General features: G+C 35.0%; 3 protein-coding genes across 3 annotated transcripts; 1 reads left to right on the forward strand and 2 right to left on the reverse strand.

Moving 5' to 3' along the window:
* Positions 1-965: 965 nt before the first annotated feature.
* Positions 966-5075, reverse strand: LOC127175800 (GATA zinc finger domain-containing protein 1). The gene is made up of 5 exons (XM_051127069.1): positions 4657-5075; positions 4058-4180; positions 2649-2708; positions 2378-2561; positions 966-2219 (listed from the first exon to the last, which is right to left on the reverse strand). Exons 1-5 carry the CDS (start codon positions 4834-4836, stop codon positions 2038-2040), a joined length of 729 nt encoding a protein of 242 aa, XP_050983026.1. The 5' UTR covers positions 4837-5075; the 3' UTR covers positions 966-2037.
* Positions 5076-10813: 5738 nt separating this feature from the next.
* ccng1 (cyclin G1) lies at positions 10814-18824 on the forward strand. Its single transcript, XM_051127631.1, has 6 exons — positions 10814-10996; positions 13767-14030; positions 14435-14688; positions 15266-15344; positions 15430-15540; positions 17900-18824. The coding sequence occupies exons 2-6, from the start codon at positions 13767-13769 to the stop codon at positions 18089-18091; spliced, it is 900 nt and encodes a 299-aa protein (XP_050983588.1). The 5' UTR covers positions 10814-10996; the 3' UTR covers positions 18092-18824.
* A 1-nt stretch (position 18825) lies between these two features.
* Positions 18826-22437, reverse strand: nudcd2 (NudC domain containing 2). Its single transcript, XM_051127632.1, has 4 exons — positions 22069-22437; positions 20229-20277; positions 19971-20122; positions 18826-19359 (listed from the first exon to the last, which is right to left on the reverse strand). Exons 1-4 carry the CDS (start codon positions 22255-22257, stop codon positions 19276-19278), a joined length of 474 nt encoding a protein of 157 aa, XP_050983589.1. The 5' UTR covers positions 22258-22437; the 3' UTR covers positions 18826-19275.
* Between the last annotated feature and the right edge of the window lie 958 nt (positions 22438-23395).

The following is a 23395-nucleotide window of genomic DNA, read 5'->3' on the forward strand; positions in this document are numbered from 1 at the left end:
ATGTCCATTTTAAATGTTATGTGCTGTTTCTCTTTCTCTTTCTATTCTTAAAATTGACACTGCATACTTTGCGTGTGCTTCACTTTATTTTTTCCTTTTTGTTTATAATATTTTTATATGAAAGATAAGCATTGTTTGATAAGTGAGATCTCTGTTTAAAGTCACTGAAAATAAAAAAGTAGTGCTTGAAAATTCCTTGAAAGTCTTGGAATTCCATTTCACAGTGTCTGTATAAAAATAAAATCTAAAATAAATCTAATGTGTAATCCAGATTATGTTACTAACTACAACTGTCATCTATAATCAGTAACAGACTACAGTTTGCAAGTAATCTGTCCAGGCACTATGTACAGAACAATTTATTATTCTTCACTGAGATATGCGTTTGTGTGTTTTACAGGAGAATATCATTCGAGATTTCAACCTAAATGAGATATTCCAGAGGTGTAAGAAATTTAACAAGGGAGAGAAGCCTGAGGAACAGACGCTCCCGCAGGAGGCTCCTGAAGAAGAGCAGCCCGTCGGCCCACATGAGGAGGAACCAGAGAGCAAAAAAGACAAATAAGACACAGAACTGAAATGAATTCAGCATTTATGATTATCCAGAACCCACACGTGCTGTTCTCTCTCTGAACAGATGGACTGAATAGTGCAACACATCATCTACACAAATGCCTCACATGTGAAAACTTTTCCTGTTCACTTTAATCTTGTCTACGGCTTTCATTTTAGTTTACAGGAAACTTTTTTTCAGGGAAAAAATGAAAAGTTAAATCAGTCAACACACAAACCTGGGATTTGCAAACAGCTGTGATTGCTTTCATATTCTGTCCTCTGGCTTTTTATAATAAATGCATTCAGTGTGTTTTACAGTTTAACCTCGACCATAATCTTTACGTTCATTCTCCACACTGACAGGAAGATCATTTTTAAACTGCATTATTCTTTTACGCCAAGGGGGTCTGTGCTGGCACTGCAGGGGGTTTGCCAATTACTATTTGATCTAAAAAATATTATGCTTTTAACAAAAAACCACAGCATTAAGTTAACTTCCCCTAAAGATATAAAAAAGTTAAATGTTTCACTGTCCCTGTTTATGTAATGTCAGCATCATAAAAGTATGCAAATACATGAAGATGACATTTTATTATAGGCCTTGAAATGAGTTTTTCATGCTTTATTTTATGCATGGTGACCTGTGCTGCATTTGCCTTAAAGGTTTGAATTTTTTAATACTGCTGAGTAAGTCATGTTGTTCGAGCATTAGTTATTAAAATTGCATATTCTTAAAAGAATATACCAAAAATGAACTTTATGTCAATGTTTACTGATTTATATAACCAATTAAAAGCCACTGAGGAGTTGCTATCCAGAGAATCTGCTAAAATATGGTAATTATTACATCAGCAATGCAGAAAAACATGGATGGATACTGTAGGATTAATTGAGTCTGTTTCAAAGTAGGTAAAACATGAAGAAATATTTCACTCTGGTCTTTCCAGGTATTTTTGTGTATACAGACTTTTAATCTTCAATGTCTTGCAGGATTGTAGAGGAGGACTTTAAGAACCAGGATCAGGAGACTATGAAGCTGGAGAAAAATTCCTCTTGGAAAACATACTCCCATGTGAGTTCCAGAAATTATATTAAAACTGAACAAATTATAATTTTTGCTCACGTCAATTGGCTAAAATTTTATGCAAGAGTTGGAATCTGTTTCAGGGAAGATCCCAGTACAGTGAAAGCTCAGAAAACACATTTGAGAAATGCACAGAGGACAACACATGTAAATCAGGTTGGTATGACTTTATACACGCCTGAAAAGTATGTATGATGTGTTACAAATGAACTTTGTACATAAAGTTTTCATTTTCAATTCGCATACCTGTTTTACTATGAAAAATACTATGAAATGTACTGTTCAATGGCCAATACCGCACATAACCATCATGACAGTTCTTGAAATTGTACTGAAAAGTCTTGTACATAAAAAAAGTTCAGTTCAGTCTGAAGGTAAAGTGTTTTTAGGGGTTCACGTCACCCTACGGTTTCTTTAATGGCAACGGCAGGCGTCGGTCCTATATGAGTCCAGATGTAGCCTCTTTCTGGACGAACTGGTAATGTTGGGAAAGGGCAGCTTCTTGATTTGAAATACTCTGATGGAGCGTGACAGACAAACTCCAAATACTCCATTTTTCTTGGCAAGTCCTCTTCAGGACCTAAGCAAAGATATAAATGTGTTGATGCAGTTGTTAAGGATCCTTACAAAATTTTTAACCATGCATCAAATTAGGGAGTATGATTAATGATGCACAGGATTACCAGGTCAATTTATCTATGCAAGAATCTTAAACAATGCATTTGTGCATGAACTTACCAACAATGTATGTGCTTGGATCAAATCGATCTCGAGGACTGGCCTGAGTTGGGATCAGCCAAGTTAAAGCAGCACTTTTCTCACAATACTGGTCCTGAACGAAACCACGAATCTGTGCGTAATACGGTTTACCGTCGTCCTCGTCTATTACTTTAATGACATCTCCTATTTGATAATAGACGCCCTGAACACAAGAAGTACAGGTTGGTGAATAGAAAGTGGCAGAAAAACAGTTTAAAAGACATTTTGAACAGCAAAAATGTGCAATTACCTTGTAAAACATGGACTCTGATGTAATAATCGTCGACACAGACTCTGGTGCTTTGATAGGCTATGGAAATTTAAAAAAGGTGAAATAAATGCCATTGCATTTTATTAAAGTAATAGTTCACCCAAAAATGTAAATTTGCTTAAAATGTGCTCAGTACTCACCTTCAGGCCTTCCAAGATACAGAGTTTGTTTCTTCATCAGATTCAAAGAAATGTAGCATCACATCTCTTGCTTACCAATGGCTCTTACTCTTATTTTAGCCAGAAGCAATGGTTTAAAGTTAAAAAAAAAAAGGGATGATTTGCCGTAATGATGGATTTGTTTGCCTTCTCAAGATGTTAACTGATGGACTGGATTGGTGTGGATTATTGTGATGTTTTTATCAGCTGTTTGGACTCAGAATGCAGAAATGCATTTCTCCAAATCTGATGAAGAAACAAACTCATCTACATCTTGGATGGCTCGAGGGTGGGTACATTTCCAGCAAATTTTCATTTTTCATTTCACCATTTCATTATCCCACATAGATACTTAAAGGGGTCATCGGATGCTAAGTTCACTTTTTCATGTTGTTTGAACATTAATGTGTGTTGGCAGTGTATGTACAAATCTACCCTATAATGATAAAAATCTATGCAGTGGTTTTTAATTAATCTGTAAAAATAATATCCCCTTTTTCAAATCGAGCCATTCTCAGATGTCTGTTGTTGTGGCGTCACACCCACAGAGGCCGCTCCCATGATAGGTGATTGACATGAGCGTCTTACCTCAGATCAGCTGTAACAGTCCAGTAACCTTTCATGTTTCGATGCCGGAGCAGGGATGTAAGTTAGACAAGAGTATCTTCGATTGAGCGATTGAAGTGTTGTGTTGTTGGATGTAATAATGAACGTAGTGGTTGTCATTTATTCCCGACATCTGAGCCGCTGAAGATGCAGTAGATTACGTTTGTTTGTGAAGGGAATGCGCCTCCCGATCTACATATATCCGTCTATGTTCACACAAATCATTCATGATCCAGCTTCACTTACAGCAGAAGTGAGTATAAGCGTTTTTTTATGAATCTTTGCTTTCGCCTTTCCTTATAACATGGTAGTTAGGAAGTTTAACGGCTAAATGCGGCTAATGTAAACAACACCGTCTTTTCACAGAGAGAAGAGAGGGGCGGGGCAAGCAGAGCTCATTTGCATTTAAAGGAACAACCCCTTAGAATGAGATGATTTTTGCAGAGCTCATTTTGGCGAGGTAAAAAGGGTGTTGTTTTACAAAACCATTGAGAATTTTTTAATCGAAGTGTATTAGAGACTTTTCATTAAGACCCTAAAGAATCATATCAACTTGTGGAAAATGGGCATCCGATGACCCCTTTAAGGAATAAAACACAAGTTATCCTAAATGAAAGCACTTACATTTTTTAATTTGAAAATATGTCGTCTACCCTTTCCTTTGGTTGAGACTTTCTTCTCAGATGCAGGAGCTTTGTATTTGGTGCTTCGTAACCGAGCGGAGCGTCTGTGGATTTCCTGTTTGGACTATGAAATAAAAAGGCAAAGATTAGCATCACTGGTTTTGTTATAAACTTTATTTTTATGCTTTGCATAACGTTATATAAAGTAAACAATATGGTAGTAATAGCTTGACAGTTATGACGACAGTTGTGACGTCAATATGGCGGCGCGCAAAAGGGGGCGACCCGCTCCACGTATAATAAAACTACAAGATGTCTTGTAATCTCATGCCAGTACATAATCTCAGTCTTTTTCCTTTTTTTTCAAAATGAATTTTCTTTATATAAAACGTTTCTAAATTCTATATCCGTAAAATGAAAAATACAATATACAGAGTGCGTCTTTACAACAAGCAAACCTATGGAGCGGTGTCGTGACTCGTGTACTTCTAGTGTAATTTATTTTGTCTGCAATTTGAAGAATTTGAAGTTTTTCGTGTCGGTATTAGTCTAAATAAGATGTTACACAAATTAGATCACAAAGCATGTTTTTAAACAAACCTGTTTCCCTCCGCCATTATTCTGCTGGATGGTGGATGAAGCAGATCCTCCGGAGCTTCCACTGCTTACGCTTTTACCCGTGCAGTTGTTGCACAAAATCTCCCCCTGGTTTCCTTTTTTCCACATGGAGGATGAGTTTATCTTGCAGACAGCACAACATGGTTTTAAACCCAGAGGCATGTTTGCTGACCACGAGCAGCAGCAGCCTGGTAATGTTTCGTTTACAAGAGTCTTGTATAATTACTGAATTAAACCGCCGGTTTTTTATTTTTAAAATGCGACCACAGCCGAAAAAATACAATCAATGTCTATTTAGAAGAAGTATGACCTATATCATACACATATCCTTCATTTTGAAAACAATGAATGATGGATCCCGTATGTTTTACCATGGAGAAAAAAACATCCGGGAGAAGAATCTGTGAATTTTAGAATAAATGTCCTGATTGCTCGAGTCGTCTTTCAAAATAAAAGTCTAAAAATATGTCTGGGAAAATTAGTTCACTAGAGGGCGCTGGTTAATGTCATTACATTTTAAGAAAGCAAATTTGTTGCTTTAGTTTCTTTTATCAACCACAACAAATAAAATTGTATATTAAACTTTTTAATCCAAGCAAATCTTTATCAGTACAGTTTGTTTATTGGCTACACATGATGCAAACCTGGAAAGTATAGTCTGTGAAAGTGCAAATGACAATTTAAGGTTAATTGTTACTTGGAAAAAAATCTAACACAATCATCAGATCAAATTAAATATAAAATCCCACAACCATAAATGCTTAAAAAAAAAAAAATCCATTCTATTCTTTTCTCAATTCTTTCTTCCCCCATATCTCAGTCAGTGTAAATATGGCAACATATTCAGTGTAATATAAAATTGAGGCTGTTGTCAGCTTAAACCAAAAACTATCCAATCTAAAAAAAAACACATACTTTTTAGCATCTGAAAATAGAAATTGTGTTTTTAGCAGTTCATGTGTAAGGCCTGACTGATTGTGATTGACACAGCAAACACTAATTAAAACATATGAAAAATAGAGGAACAGGAAAAATATGTAGTATAAAGGTACACTGATGAACACAGCAGAATTTGAAAAAAAAAAATCTTAATATAAAACCTTCCAACAATTATGTATCAGTAAAAGAAATCAAACTACAGTGTTTATGATTGTTATAGAATGTGTATTATGCAATCCACACTCATATTAAAGGAATATTTCACCCAAAAATGAAAAGTTGCTGAAAATTTAGTCACCCACAGGCCTTCCAAGATGTAGTTGAGTTTGTTTCTTCATCAGAAATGTGTCATTCCATCGCTTGCTCTCCAATGGATCCTCTGCAGTGAATGGGTGCCGTCAGAATGAGAGTCCAAACAGCTGATAAAAACATCACAATAATCCACAAGCAATCCACACCACTCCAGTCCATCAATTAACTTCTTGTGAAGACAAAAGCTTCACATTTGTAAGTAACAAATCCATCTTTAAGATGTTTTAACTTATGCTACACTTACATAATCCATAATAATGCTTCTTCCAGTAAAAAAGTCCATCTCCTGTTGTCTTCTCATGTCAAAATTCACTCACATTTGTTTAGAAACGGTGCTTGATCTGTGCAGATTTCTCACCTGATTCAGACCAAATTACTTTTTCATTGGAGGAAGCCTTATTATGGATATGGGAATCATATTTTAGCTGGAAGCATCAGTTCTAAAGCCAACTTGTTTAAAACTTGATGTAGACTAGATGTGAAATACTGTGATGTTCATTCTGACGGCACCCATTCACTGCAGAGTATCCACTGGTGAGCAAGTGATGCAATGCTACATTTCTCCAAATCTGTTCAGATGAGGAAAATTGTCATCAAATTTGTACATTTTTAGGTGAAATATTCCCTTAAAAGTGGCATGAAATAAATATGAATATTTTAAAATCAAGCAACTAATTAGCATCGCTAAACAAGATGGCTGTTTTGGTCTTAATGGTGGCTTTACACACCGTTTTACAGTAAATGCACTGGATTTATGCATTCACAAATGGTTGAATGACACAACACTAATTTCAATGTAACTTTAATAATTTGCAACATTTACTTAAAACCATCTGTGTTCTTATGTAAATAGAAAAAGTTCTCACTCAAAATTTCCACCTTATTTACAACAGACAATCACATCAATTTGCTCTTGCTATCTTTCTAATGTTAACAAATCCAGAAAATGTACATAAGCGTACAAAAAGTTAGCAATTACCATAATCAGCATCCTAACCATCTGGATGGCTTTTTGCACACAATAAACGGGCCAGTAGGTGTTTTTCTCTCTCCTACTGACATGTGAATCTTTGTGAGGCTCATTATTTGCACTTGTCGGCTGCTGCTGTTTGCTTGCGATGCCTGTAGAGAAGGGCCTGGATAAGTGCGCTACAGTACTGTAGCATTATGGCACCTTGGCAGGCTGTGTGTTGGCACGGCCAAGGATACAGAGACAGATTGAGGCTGACACAGCAGACCTTCACTTGGCGAATGGCTGGCTCTGCCTGCTGTGCGGATCAGAGCGCGCCTCTGTCACACTCCACTCAGGAGGGCTGTCACCCTTTTGCACTCTTTTGGAAAAAAAGAAGTGCTGTTAGAATTCAATTCCGGCTACAGGATGGTAACAACAACTGTGGAAGATGTTTGGAAATCCTTCACAGTGTGATGCCATATTCTAAATGTCATCTTGGAGAATCAAGTGCAGCAGAAAGAAAAGGGGGTATGTGTGATGCATAAAGGGGTTTTCCTTTACATTTGGACAGTACGTGCAATATGTGACCCTGGACCACAAAACATCTAAATATCAGTTGTCCAAATGAAGTTCTTAGCAATGCATATTACTAATCAAAAAATCTAAAAGCTTTGATATATTTATGGTAGGAAATTTTCAAAATATCTTCATGGAACATGATCTTTACTTAATATCCTAATGATTTTTGGCATAAAAGAAAAATTCAATAATTTTGACCCATGCAATGTATTTTTCGGCTATTGCTACAAATACACCCATGCTACTTAGGTTGTTGTGTTTCAGGGTAACATATATTCATATACAATTCATATATATGTCAGATCTGATCTGACTGCCAAGGTTTATTGCGTTGCAAATTTCAGTTAGTTAACTTTACCTGAAATTGTTTTTGCAAACTTACTGCCTTATAGAAAAATCTATTAAAGGTTACTTAGTAGATTTTTTAGGCAATATTATTTTCAAGTTAAATTTAACAAATTAAAATTTACAGGTAAGGGCTTTTTTTTCATAGATATTTCTGAAAAATACCTTGACTTGCTTTGAATTATAGGTTTATATCCATGTTACTGTCTATATTTTTACTTGCTATGTTTATATTTTATAGTTTTGTTCAAATGTTTGGTGTCTGTTTATAAGTTTATATACATTGCATCTCTTCTGCTCACCAAGGCTGCATTTATTTGAACAAAAATGCTTGTGAAATATTATTACAATTTAGAATAGCTGTTGTCTATATAAATGAAATATGTTAAAATGTAATTTATCCCTGTGATCAAAGCTGAATTTTCACACAATCCTTCAGAAATCATTTTAATATGATGATTTGCTGCTCAGGAAACATTTATAAATGATTAGCAATGTTGCAAACAGTTGTTCTGCCTGATATTTTTGTGGAAAAACGGATACATTTTTCCTGGATTAATTAATGAAGGATGGTTAGGAAATATTAGGATGATACAGGCCCTATTTTAAATAATATATATTAGGAAATAGCTTATCTGAGCACTGGATGGCGCTAGTGACCAATTAGTTTCCAAAGAGTAGCAACTGATATGGACATATCAGTTATAGAACTTTTAATTCATTTCATTCATTCTGATTTCTATTTCTCTGAATGTGTAAGTGTAAGGTATAATTTGGCATGGTATGGATGCTTATAAAACACCCTCAAAATGAGGCAACTGAAAGACTCCCGCCTCACATCAAGGCCAGGATCAGGGCCTCTGGTTTACCTGCTTAGCTCCCTCACTATGTGCGCTGTCAGGTGCCATCAAATCAGCCACGTTTACGTCAAGCTTTTTCAGTTCAGTCATGGCCTGGAGTCTTAATGTCAGTTTGCCAAGCTTTCCAGCAAAAAGAGGGCTACAGATGAATCTCAATAATGAGCCATGTGCTCCAAACAGCAGGATTCTTGTATGGTCTCCTGTTCAAGCTGTGACTGTGAGTACGCTTGCTTTGCCACCCAAACAAGGCAACAGGGGGCTTAAAGTGTGCAGCCCCGTTTTATAACGGAGGATTATTTAAATATCTGAATATTCAATCAGTAGGAAATAATTAAGCATTCTCAAATCAGCCCCGCATCCGTTTGGCATATTGATCAGCCGTGGTCGGCAGGATACTGTACACTGAGCCATGTGCAGCATACAGTAGGATCCTTAATTAGCAGCCTGTTTAGCATCCCAGATCTGGCATGCACATATATGAGGAAAATGCATTTATATATTCAAGCAAAATGGCATCCCATGCTGTTTTCCTGCACAGACCATTAACTGGGGTAAGCTAGACCTACTTCCACATCTCATACAATGAGAACAAACCCTTTGCCGAAGCTCGGTTTTGTAACTAGGCACTGGGTTAAAAGGATCCCTGGGGAAAGCTTGTGAAAAAGGCAGGTCTATAACCCTTGGCTCTGGGGGATCTCGCTTTTGGGCCGTCTTGGAATAAATTGAGTGCTGTCTGTAAGGCAGCCGCATCAAAGCTGTCAGATTGTCATGTCGTCTAATTCTAGAAATAGCTGTGAGGAGGGTTAGGGAAAGAGGCAGAGGGATTATCCATGTTTATAAGAAATGCTAAAAAGGATCTCAGCATGCTTGTAAGGCGCATATAAATGGTCTTTGCATGGAAAACGTCTAGTTGTTTGCTTTTGGTGTGAAGGTTTGTGCAGTTACGTGTGCTGAGGTGTACTGATATGTTTGGCGCCATCTGTTGGTACTGAAACATTAAGCAATCAAAAAAAAATTTTTTTTTTCATTTTTAATTTTTACTATCAGTTCTTATACATCTTCTAAATATTTCACATTTCTCTCTCTCTCTCTTTTTTTTTTTTTTTTTTTTTACATTTTCAGCTTGCTTATATGTTAACGGAATATGTCGTCTGTGAATTTGGAGCATGCGTTTATAAATGCTCACTATGTCCTTATAACTTGTGTTTCTTTCATTACCTATTTCTTTATAAGATTGTTTGCTTGACCATGAGAGTCATCGCCACAGTGCATATTTATTATATTCAAATGTTTTGTTGTTTTGGCCAACTTTTGTCCTAAAACCCCTGGAACCTTCTAGAACATTCTAGGACATGTTACTCAAGGACAATAGGATTAGAAAAAGTTATAACAGTATTGTTCTCACTTCATTTTTAAACTATTCTTTAATATTCAGTTACATAAATGAACACAGAATAATATTGTATTACAATGATATTCTTTTTCTTTGTGGCTTCATTAATCCTCACTTTGCATGCTCCATAGCCACAGTAAGCAATTTAACCCAGATGACTTGATTCAGATTTAGTGGCACAAGATAAAGCAACGTAGCCTAATTCTTTGTTGTTACTCATTACCTGAATATGTAACGTTACTGCTTCACTTAATACTTGTTTATATATGTATGCATGTTTGTAAGGTTAACGAATACTATTATTTTTAAGTTTTCAATATTATTTTATTATTATTTTTATGTTTTAAGTTGTTTTTTAATGAACATATTCGCTTTGTAATCACGTATTGTTGTATTATTTGGTTATATGATGTTTATATAATATAATATAATATAATATAATATGTATCATTTAAAGGTTTCGACGCAGTTATGGTGTGGACCTAATATTTTTAACACTTTCTAAATGTATTTTGTATATTTATTATACAATTATATATGAGCTTTGCAGGCCTGTATCACAGGAGCGCACTGAATACCTAACATGCTGGACCAAACGCGTAAACCCCGCCTCTCTTTGGCTTGTGGGGGCGTGGTCAACGCTTACAGACAAACCCGTAACCAATCGGCGTTTAGAAAGACGGAGCTCTGTGTCAGCACTGCCCAATAAGGTGATCCTATGTTTGGATATGGACTTTCTCAGAGTATAAAACATGGAACACGCCTGCGCGTCACTGCCTGACGCCAAGGGTTGGGGTGTGCAGGGCGCAGAAGTTATACTGCTTTAAACTTACATACTCAGAACTTTATTTTTTATTTTTAATAACTTTATCTTGCATTTTATTTCATAAACTGTCATATTCATATTTTTAGTTTTTAACCAGATCGTCAAAACAACGAAAGGTAAGCATTGATTGAATTATTATGATATTTTAGTTTTTATACGTAAAGGCGCGATTTATTTATTATGTTACGTTGTGTTTTTTAAGGTTCTAGAAGTTTCTTTTTAAGCTAATCGTCAGGGAGGCCTACAAATGTTCTCCTACGCCGTAAATCAACAGAGACTATACGTTACGTTCGTACGCTAAGCGTAAAATAAACGGCTTGGAAATTGAATTCAAAGTCTTTAATTGTGGAAATATTGATTTAAAGATTTATTCATAGACTACTGACTCAAAACCAAATGGTTTATAGCTTTAACGGGCTAAAATCTAGTAACACATCGGTTCGTGGACATGCCCCGACATGACCAACAGCTCACGCACACTGACGCACGAGTTGTTTCAATCTCTACGCAGCTGCGTTACAGAAATAACTGGAAAGTGTAAACATGAGCCGTTTTGTTTGTACATAACTGTTTACGTGTAAATATCGCAGCGTTTAACCGTTTCGTGAGCCGGGACATGCCCGGACATGTATTCAGACCCGTTCACAAAACGCTCAGCTACAAGATGGACACTTGTTTAAATGTCCCTTACATAGTTAAAGTGATTTTTAGGATATTCTTTGAACAGTTGTGAAGACCTTTTATGTGCTTTCATGTTAAAAGTCAAAAATAAGATCTTTTTAAGACGCTTTAACGTTATATTCAGACTAGATGTGTATTGTGATTACGGTAATCCGCGTTACTTTATCGTACCGGTAACGTTGAGGTCGAATCATTTCCGTTTGTATTTGCTTTTTACCTTATATTGTGTCCACTTTTCAGTATTGTGCCAATTTTTAGTTGGTTATGTAATCCATTACATTGCACATTTTATGTAATGTAATCAGATTACTTATAGATTACTTTTGACCTAACTTGTTTATCACATTTATTTAAATAGGATATTCTTGTACCATATTGCCACAAATGACAATAAAGAACAAGAAAAATGATTCCATTAAACTTTATATTACTTTAAGGTTTCCCAGCTGGTGTTTGTGGAACTGTAGGGAATTTGTGAGTTTAATGAAAAACTAATAAATGGTTAAATCATAAAAATATTAAATGAAAATAGCATAATAAAAAAACCAAAAAAAAACAAACTAAAAATGAAATATTTTATTTGTTTACCTGCATGTCATGTGACCATAACAAACACCAGAGAACCAATGAACATGCAAATGTCATACCTAATTAATAATAATAATAATAATAATAATAATAATAATTAATTATTATTATTATTATTATTATTATTATTATTATTATTACTGTTATTTAAAGTTATTTAAGTGTAAACATGAGCCATTTTGTTTGTACATAACTGTTTACGTGTAAATATCGCAGCTCTTAACCGTTTCGTGAGCCGGGACATGCCCGGACATGTATTCCGACCCGTTCACAAAACGCTCAGCTACAAGGTGGACACTTGTTTAAATGTCCCTTACATGGTTAAAGTGATTTTTAGGATATTCTTTGAACAACTGTGAAGACCTTTTACATGCTTTCATGTTAAAAGTCAGAAATAAGATATTTTTAAGACGCTTTTACATTATATTCAGACTAGACGTGTATTATGATTACAGTAATCACCTTATTTATATACCGCCTTTAACAATACAGAATTGTGACAAATCGTACCTGTAACGCTGAGGTCGAATCTTTTAAGTTTGTATTTACCTTATATTGTGTCCACTTTTCAGTATTGTGCCAATTTTTAGTTGGTTATGTAATCCATTACATTGCACATTTTATGTAATGTAATCAGATTACTTATAGATTACTTTCGACCTAACTTGTTTATTATATTTATTTAAATAGGATATTCTTGTACCATATTGATACAAATAACAATAAAGATTAAGAAAATTGATTCCATTAAACTTTGTTACTTTAAGGTTTCCCAACTATTTGGCCGAGATGCAACTATTTGAAAATCTGGAATCTGAGGGTGTAAAAAAATCAAAATATTGAGAAAATCACCTTTAAAGTTGTCCAAATGAAGCTCTTACTAATGCATATTACTAATCAAAAATTAAGTTTTTATATATTTACAGTAGGAATTTTACAAAATATCTTCATTTTCTGGTCTGGTCTGATTTTTGGCATAAAAGAAGAATCAATAATTTTGACCCATACAATGTATTTTGGCTATTGCTACAAATATACCCCAGCAACTTAAGACTGGTTTTGTGGTCCAAAGTCACAAATATAGTGGGTAAAACAGGAGAAAAGTTAATTTGTGCATTTAAATGTGTTTGAAAGACAAACCTGAAATTATTTTTGTAAATCTAGCGGTCAAATGCTGTGTCACCACCTGACTAATGACTGGACTTTGTGTAAATGTCCACAAAGCTGAAAGACTTATAAGCAGTAGGCTGTTTTGGAAAAGAAAATTTAAAGATGAAAAAGAAATTGGGGAGCATCAATAAATGAACAATTTATTGCTACTGTGTCAATAATATGTAATCATGTAATCCATGAAGTAACCATAGTCTGGTTATGAGTATTTTAACATGTAACTTAATCTAATTGCAAGTACTTAATTTTTGGAATCTGATTATGTAATCCAGATTACATGTAATCAGTTACTACCCAGCTCTGATTGTCTATATGCGAAAAGCATAAAAGCCTTCAACAACATGTTGCGTTTGTACATAGCTGAAATATTTATCCACAATGTAGAACCGTTATCTTTAATAGTGGTTTAGTATAGTATATTCATATGCTTTTTTTGTGTTATTTCAGATGATTGACCAGGTGACCGGAGCAGGGGCTTTGCCCTTTGCCGTCCAGCTCAAGGCTCTTCTGGACCAAGAAGCCAGATATCAGCCCAAACTCAGTGGACTCCGAATCATCGAGTCCGCTCAGGATAACGGTCTGAGAATGACCGTCAAATTGAGAGACTTTCAAGTCCGAGAACTCCTCTCCTTGACGCGATTCTTCGGCTTCAGTTCGGAGACGTTCTCCCTCGCTGTGAATCTTATAGATCGTTTCCTGGCTGTGATGAAGGTGTGTGGGTGTGTGTACTTGTTTTTGCTACATTGTGGGGACCAAATGTCCCCACAAGGATAGTAAAACCTGAAAGTTTTGACATGGTGGGGACCGGCCTGTGGTCCCCACAATGTTAAAAAATTATTAAAAATAGTAAATGATGTTTATCTGAAAGTGTAACGATACAAACATGTTTTCTGTGAGGGCTAGGTTTAGGGTTAGGGTTGGGTTAGGGGATAGACGATATCGTTTAGTCAGTATAAAATCTATAGAAGTCTATGGAAAGTCCCCAGAATTCACAAAAACAAAGGTGTGTGTGTGCACGCGCTTTTGGCCAGATTTAAATTTTGGTACCCAACCCTCTCTGTATGAATCACAGGTGTTTTCTGTATGGGTTCCTGTTAAACGTTTTTTCTTTTCAGATTCAGCCCAAACATCTGGCCTGTGTGGGTCTCTGCTGCTTCTACATCGCTGTGAAGACGTCTGAAGAGGAGAAGAGCATTCCTTTAGCCAGTGACCTCATCAGGATCAGCCAGAACCGCTTTACGGTCCATGACATGATGAGGATGGAGAAGATCATTCTGGAAAAGCTCTACTGGAAGGTCAAAGCTCCAACCGCCCTTCACTTCCTCAGATTCTTTCACTCTCACATCCAACAGCAGGTGGACGCAGAAAGGTGAGCAGCTTGACTATGTTTAAAAGTTTGGAGTTGGTAAGATTTTAGTGCTTACAAAGGCTGCATTTATTTGATCAAAAATTATAAAATTGTGATATATTATTACAATTCAAAATATCTGTTTTCGATGTCAATGTGTTAAAATATAATTTATTATTATCAAAGCTGAATTTTCAGCATTATTACTCCAGTCTTCAGTGTCATATGATCCTTCAGAAATCATTCTAATATGCTGATTTGCTGCTCAAGAAACATTTTTGATTATCAATGTTGAAAACTGTTGTGCTGCACAATTTTAATTTAATTTTTTTTTTTTTTTTTTTTTTTTTTTTTTAAGAATGAATAGAAAGTTCCAAAGAACAGCATTTATTTGAAATCTTTTGTAGCCTTATAAATGTATTCACCCATATTTTTGATAAATTCAATGCATCCTTGTTACATAATGGCATTAAAAAAAAAAAAATTGTACTGACTCCAAACATTTAAACAGTAGTGTACATTTCTTGAAAATACCCATAACCTGGTTTAAACTGTGTAATAGGCTTACATTGAAATAAGTTCCACTGTTTCTATCCAGTAAGCGGATTCTGAACATTGAGAGGCTCGAGGCTCAGTTGAAGGCTTGCCATTGCTCTTTTACTTTCACTAAAATCAAGGTAAGCTGTTCGGACTGTTCTGCAGTTTTCAATTTCGAAATGGCCAAAATGTGTTTGGAGTTTGACTGTAATTCTGTCTCTACAGCCTTCGCTGCTCGCTTTGTCGCTTCTGGCCCTGGAGATCGAAGATCAGCACGAGTGTGAGCCAGTTCCTGCTCTGAAAGAGGTTCTGAATGGTCTACAGGAGAGTTTGACTGTAAGTTCCCACAAGATTTCTACAAACAGCTTTAGCAAAAAGGTTTACTTGTTTGGAAAGTGGGGTGGAGGCGTACAGCAAACAGACTGCGTTGCACAACCAGATACTCAGTCAAGGGTTTGCAGAAGATCAGAGTCTGACAAACGGTTAAAGTTGCAATGAAACTGAAGTAGTGACAGATCTGTCCATCTGTATTGTAAAATACATCCAAGACTTGGGTCTGTGTATCGGTTGTTGATTGGATGTTAATGTGGGCATTGCACTTAAAACGAGTCAGAGGTGGGTTTAAATGGACTGAAATATTAAGAGAAATCCTACATAAATTAACAGGGAGCAATCTGTCACCTTACTGCATCCAGATCCAGTTATGAAAAGTTTAAGGAAATATTACAAAACCTTTAAAAGAAAAACAAAACAAACTATGAACCTTGCACTGAATAAAATCAGTAATATGCATTTACAAAATAGGGTGAATTTTAATTTTATGCTGACTTTAAAACCACTTTTTGGGTAAGGAACCTTTTCAAGGTTCATAAAAGGTCCTAAATGTACTTGAATTTCACCTTTGTACTTCAAACACCTTTTCACTTATTTCAGTTAGTGGTACTGAAAATTGGCAAATCAATTGAGTCATTTACCCTTAAACCGCTTTGAATCAAACTCATGACTTTGATCATTCCTTTCAAGTGATTCACTAGCAAAAACCAGATTCATTTGAGTTTCAGCATCGCTTGTAATGATTTTAAAATGCCTGTAGTGATGGGTGAAACTAAGCTTTTCGAAACGTTGAATAAGTTTAACCAATGCGTTGCAGAATAATTCACTGTTTCGAAGCACTCCAATCGGATCGTGTATTGCAAGTCATTTTATTTAGATCGGGACATTGGAGTGGGTTCACAAATCATTTGAATTAGATCGTGACTTTAAATTGCGTATCGCAAATAATTTGATTAGGATTAGAACGGGCTAGTGAATAGTTTTTCAAATTGGATTCAACTCAGAGGATTCAAATTCAAACCAATGCGTCATGAAATAATTCTAAGCACTCCAATCAAATCGTACATCACATCATTTGATTTAGATCGGGACTTTGGAGCAGGTTCACAAGTCATTTGACTTAGATCGGGACTTCAAATTGTGTATCTAAATCAAATGATTTGTGATTGTAACGTGTTCTTGAATCATTTCTCAAATTGGATGATTCAAATCAAATTATTTGCAATTTGAAGTCCTGATCTAAATCAAATAATTCTCAATGCATAAAGTTCTGATTGGAGTCAAATGATTCATAATCCGTATTCTGATTCCTGATCTGAAATGATGGTTGGTGAATCGTTATTTAGATAGGGATATCGCAGCTTTGAACTTTGGAGCAGGTTTGTGAGTCTTTAGCTTTAGAACTTCGGAGCACAAATTGCAAATCACTTGATTCGGATAGAGACTTCGGTGCGGGTTTGCTAATCATTTGTGACCCTGGACCACAAAACCAGTCATAAGGGTCAGTTCTTCAAAATTGAGATTTATGCATCATCTAAAAGCTGAATAAATAAACTTTCCATTAATGTATTTGTTAGGATAGAACAATATTTGGCAGAGATACAACTATTTCAATACATAGAATCTGAGTGTGTTAAAAATCAAAATATTGAGAAAATCGTTCAAATGAAGTTTTTAGCAATACATATTACTAAACCAAAAAAGTTTTGATGTAATTACAGTAGGAATTTTATAAAATATCTTCATGGAACATGATCTTTACTTGATATCCTAATGATTTTTGGCATAAAGGAACAATTAATCATTTTGACCCATGCAATATATTTTTGGCTATTGCTACAAATATACCCCAGCAACTTAAGACTGGTTTTGTGGTCCAGGTCACATTTGATTCAGTTTGGATTTCAGAGCATGTATGGTGAATCATGTGTTTCCAGGATTTTGGAGTGGTTTCTTTCGTCCTTTTTTTTTTTTTTTTTTTTTTTTCTTCTTCTTAAACCGTAGAAAAATCTCTAACAATTAAAACATTAGTTATAAAAACAATATGAAGGAGTATACACAGATACAAATCCCTTATGAAAATTAACCATGGTTTTACTATAGTAAAACTATAGTATAGTTTGCATGTGCTTTATTTTGTTTTATTAATATATTTTTATCTTTATCTATTTATCTTTTTTAATTTAAAGAGAAGACATTGTTTGATAAGTGAGATCTCTGATTCAAGTCCTTGAAAATCAAAAAAGTACTGCTTAAAGTCATTGAAAGTTCTGGAATTTCATTAGTATCTGTATCTGTACAGTATCACTATCTCTTTGTTTTCAGTGGTCATTTATGTTTTGTGGTTGGTTTCGTGTTTCAGGTTAAAGCTGGAGATCTGGTTTGCGTGAGGGAGCTTGTTGCCAAATGCCTGGCTGAATATGCCACCACCAAGTGCCTGAAGCCAAACGGCCAGAGACTGCGATGGATGATTTCGGGTAGAACCGCCAGACAGCTGAAGCACAGCTACTACAAGATTGCCCATCTACCCACAATTCCAGAATACGCTTGTTAAGACTGTAAGCGTTGCGTGCCCATAACTGAAACCTCTAAATCCAGTCTTGTGAATGCTTTACTGCTTGTAATCTGCGTTATGGGCACCCAATGCTAATCTAACTTCGGTTTTCCTTTCCTCAGTCTTCATATTATCTTTAACACCTGCTATGATTGTATTTATTTTACATCCGCACTGATTACTAGTCAAGGGTGACTTTCAGCAAGTTGATCAGATGGGTTACACTGGTGAGGCTTGCACATGTACAGTATGTTCATTTGAATCGGCGCAAGACGCGCCGGTCGTTTAAAGCAATGAAGTATAGAACCGCCTAGGTCCTCAGTCCACCGTGTGGAAGAGGAGGGAGAAGGGTTTTGTGATTCGAGACAACAACGGAACCAAGAGATCAGGCCCAAAACCCTTAACTCCCACCCTAGGTTGTCAGCTGTCGTAATGCACACTCCTACCCAAGGTGATGAAACGAGATGTTTTTTTGTTTTCTTTTCTTCATGATGCCGTTCTGCTTATGAAATCTGGATGGCTATGGAAACAGGTTTTAACTTGATTTAATGCGCTTCTAATAGAGAGAAAATCACTAATTACTTCGTACTAACTGACCAGGCTGAAGCTCATTTTACATTTGGTTATTACTGCAGTCTTATGTAACCATGACCATTTGTTTTATACCTGGTATAAATTAAACTCTAACAAAAGGAAAAAAATGAGTGCTACAAATAAAGCGGATTGAATTTAATTTGAGGCTCTCTCTGTTTTGGTTGTAATGTGAAAGTTGAGAGCAGCGTTCTGCAAAATTATGTAGTTGAACCTTTCAATAAAAGCTTATTGAAATGTAAAACTTGTGCTCGTTTGTGCTGTTTGAGAAGAGGCATTTAATAGAAGTGCTGGAATTACACGATTTATTGAAATTCAAAGGAGAAGCTGAGCAAACAGTCTTCTAAAACCACTGTGGTGGCGATTACAAAAAAGAAACTTGGCATTTGTAAATTAAAACCACCATGAAGACTCGACTCAAAGGCTGCTTGTGATATATTATGGCTTTACAGCAATAGCCAGACTTGCTGCGATACGCTTCCTATCTGAAACTCAAGTCTCCAGAGGAAGAAATGCAGAGAATATATTCTCCAGAAACAAAATACTGTTGCAATTTAGTGAGACTACATCAAGTACAGGAATGAAAGCAGTCCTTATTTTTGCAAGCTGGAGAAATCCGGTCCACCACCGTGAAAGTTTCCAGAGATCTCCGCTCCGCTGAAGTCAAATCCAGGGTTCTGTTTGAAACAGGACGGGGGGGAAAATAAAGTAAGTAAAAAGATATTTTTTATTTTATTTTTCAGATCGATTGATGGATAAATAATAGATATACACTACCATTCAAAGGTTTTGGGTCATTTTATTAAATAAAAACCTCACCAAGACTGCACAAAAAAATAAATGCTTTAAAATTTTGTTTTTTTTGTTTTTTTTATTACAGCAAATTTGAAAATGTAATTTACTTTTCTAATAATTTTAATAAATAGAAAGATCAAAAGAACAGCATTTACAATACAAATCTTTTGTAACATAAATGTTTTCTGAGCTTTTAAATTAAACTTTAAAACTTTCAAATAAAAGCTGTTCCTTTGATCTTTCTGCTCCTCAAAGAAAAATATTTAGAAGCACAACTTCTGTTTCTTGAGCAGCAAATCAGTATATTAGAATGGTTTCTGAAGGATCATGTGACACTGGAGTAATGATGCTGAAAATTCAGCTTTGATCACAGAAATATATTACATTTTACAGTATATTTACATAGAAAACTGCTATTTTAAATTGTAAAAATAATTCACATTTTTACTCGTATATTTTTAATTAAATAGCAGTGTAATTAAGTGTCACGCACCTCTCTCTGAAACCTCTCCAGCGTCAGCTTCCTCTGCATTTGATCTTGCACCCATGGATCCGCCGCGTACTCGCCCTCCAGCAGAGACTGCCAGCAGTTCCCAGCCTCCCGGTTTGACTTCATGAGAACGATCCGGATCAACTTTTTGTCCTCTGGATGGCACAACAGACACAAAGTTTTTCCAGAGACTTATTCCTTAAGGAAAGATACATGCATGGTTTACTCTGATGTAAATTTGTAAATGGCTTTTAGTCTTACCTAACGTCCACGTCGCTTCATCGCCGACTGTGGATCCAAACAGCTTCCCCTATGAGATGACAGAAAACTGAATTTAGCTGACAGTTTCCATTAGCATCACTAGGATTGTGTACCTCAGTGGGACGTTTCTCGTGCCTGTGCCACGCTACAGCCAGCAATAAGGCCCAAAGAGGAGCATGACAGTAATTAGACTAACACCACTTATCCATGGTAAAATGTGATAATGTGCTGTTTATGTGACAAAAAGTCACCTAACAACAAAATGATCCTTCAGAGTAACTGGGGTTAGTTAAGGTGCACCTAATCTAGTTTTACAAATAATTTAGTCCTACTGAGACAGAGCAAATTCATTTTTATTTGATGTGAATTCCTCTGAGAAACTTTCACACCCTGCTCGACTTGGTTGTTAAAACATCTGACATCAATATTCAGCACTTTTATGGACGCAGACAATTAACCTCTTTTGTAATTATTTGTATTTAAGATTTATAATTTTTTTATTTAAGCAAACATTTTTTTTAAACATTTGCAATTGAACTTAAGTAGTGACATGTTTTCTAAAACATCTAAAACTAAAACAGAAATAAGAATTAATTTAAAAAAAAAACTATATAGACACTTTTATGTACCTACATTTACCATAATTATTTTAAAATTAGAGATATTCCTATTAAGCTCATTATTACAATATTAATAATTATAATATATATTGCACCCAAATCTCATATATAAAATATTTATAATATAAAAAAGACACTTACAGTACACTACACAAAAGTTAAAAAACATTGGTTTGTTTTTTTAATTCTCTTCTGCTCACCAAGGCTGCATTCATTTAATCATAAATAATAAATACATACATATATAAAAATAAAAAACCCACAAAGTAATATGGTGAAATATTATTAAAATTGGAAATAACGATTCTCTATGTTAATATATGCTAAAATGTAATGGATTGCTGTAATCAAAGCTGAATTTTCACCTGATTTGATAAAACAAAATATTATATTAACAGATAATTTTGTGCCAAGTCTGGTTAGTAGACGTTGAGATTTCTGTAAAAAAAATAAATAAAAATAATAAAAAGTTTAGTTTTTATTATTATTACTTTTTACATTTTAATGGCACCACTTTAACACATAAAGACACAAATTTTGACATTCTATAAAAAATATTTTCATTCACCAATTAGTGTGTGTACTGTGTATATGTATTATGTCTATATAAATACACAGATGCATTGATATATTTAAGAAAAATGTTATGTTTATATATCAAATATATTTATATATTAATATATACTAATATATTAATAGATTACATATATTAATATCTATATAGTATATTAATTATCAATAAAAATATATACATGTAAATACATGTGAATATTTTCACAATATACACTGTATGTCTGTGTATTTATATATACGTAATAAACATACACAGTACACACATATATTAGGTAAACAAAAACTTTTATTTTGGATGCAATTGCGATTAATCGTTGCACATCACTATTTACATCTAATAGAAATTATATTTAAATATGTATGGGTGTGTATTTATATATACATAATTAATATACACAGCACACAGCATATCTTATGTAAACACATACTTTTATTTTGTATGCGATTAATCGTTTGACAGCCATTGTCAAGGTTTCTCTTAATAGTTATAAGTAATATGGACATTATCTGTAACACACAACAACACATGCATCTCTCCACAAGTTGTTATAATAGTCTAATCTCTCAAAATAATCCTCTCCGGCTCTTTTATAAACACTTAGCAAGTTAAAGATGTAGCGTTAGCTGACAGTCTTCTCGATCCATACCTTGAAGATCTGCTGGTCTTTTACACGCAGCTCAATCTGTTTGCTCCCGATGTTACACTTGATCTCTCTGGCTGAAGTTCCAGGAGGAACATTGACTTCGATGAAAACCTCTTCCATAGTCTGGTACCAGGAGCCCCATGCTGTTTTACACAGGATCACGCCGCTCCTCTCCTCAAAATGCACCGACATACTGCTCGCCTCAGCGGCCTCACATCCAAACAGCTGCTCGGCACCGTACAAACGCACATCAGATTCAATAACAACTATTACTACAATCACTCCAGCACAGAAACTGGATATATTTCTAATACATTCTAGTAATATCGAAATGTCTTCTTCTACGGCCGAATGCAGCGGGTTGACAGATGAACTGCGCCATCTAGTGTTTCGGAGAGCGGGTAAACAAGAGCTAATTTGTAAAGTTTTGTCAAATATGTAAGGAATAACATATAGCCAGCGTCTCAATGTCGTATAATATTGTTTATTTTTAGTTAAAACACACTGACAGAGTTGATCTGATACTTATTTTACTCTCAAAGCTTTTACTGAGAGAAATAATCGATTACACCAAACAACAACAAACATGCTAGCAACAATAATACTACATAACTAGATGAGTAACGTTTGAGAACAAACTTTAAGTTGGCTTGAGAAAGCCTAGCCTGAAAGTTTGAAGCAGTTGTAATAGTATGAAAGCAGCTAGCATGATTTAACACATTGCTTACATGATTTAACATGTTTTAGCATGATTAGCTTGTTGCTTGTATTTTTATAGGCTGATTACAATGTTGTTAACATGATTAGCATGTTGTTATCATAATTTCCAAGTTGCTAGAATGTTGTTAGCATGATTAGCCTGATTAGCTTGTTGTTAACATGTTTCTAGCATGATTAGCATGTCGCTAGCATGTTTCTGGCATGATTAACAAGTTGCTAACATGTTTCTGGCATGATTAGCAAGTTATTAGCATGTTGCTAGCATGTGTCTAACATGATTAGCACGTTACTAACATGTTAGCATGTTTCTAGTATGATTAGCATGTAACTAGCACCTTGCTAGCATGATTAACAAGTTACTAGCATGTTGTTAGCATGATTAGCTTGTTACTAGCACGTTAGCATTTTTTTATCATGATTACCATGTTACTAGCATGTTGCTAGCATGATTAGCATGTTACTAACATGTTGCTAACATGATTAGCAAGTTACTAGCATTTTGCAAGCTGATTAGCATGTTGTTAGCATGTTTCTAACATTATTAGCATGTTACTAGCATTTTGTTAGCATGTTTCTAACATAATTAACATGTTGTTTGCATGATTAGCAT

Source organism: Labeo rohita, chromosome 14 (genome assembly GCF_022985175.1).
Source record: "Labeo rohita strain BAU-BD-2019 chromosome 14, IGBB_LRoh.1.0, whole genome shotgun sequence".
NCBI lineage: Eukaryota > Metazoa > Chordata > Actinopteri > Cypriniformes > Cyprinidae > Labeo > Labeo rohita.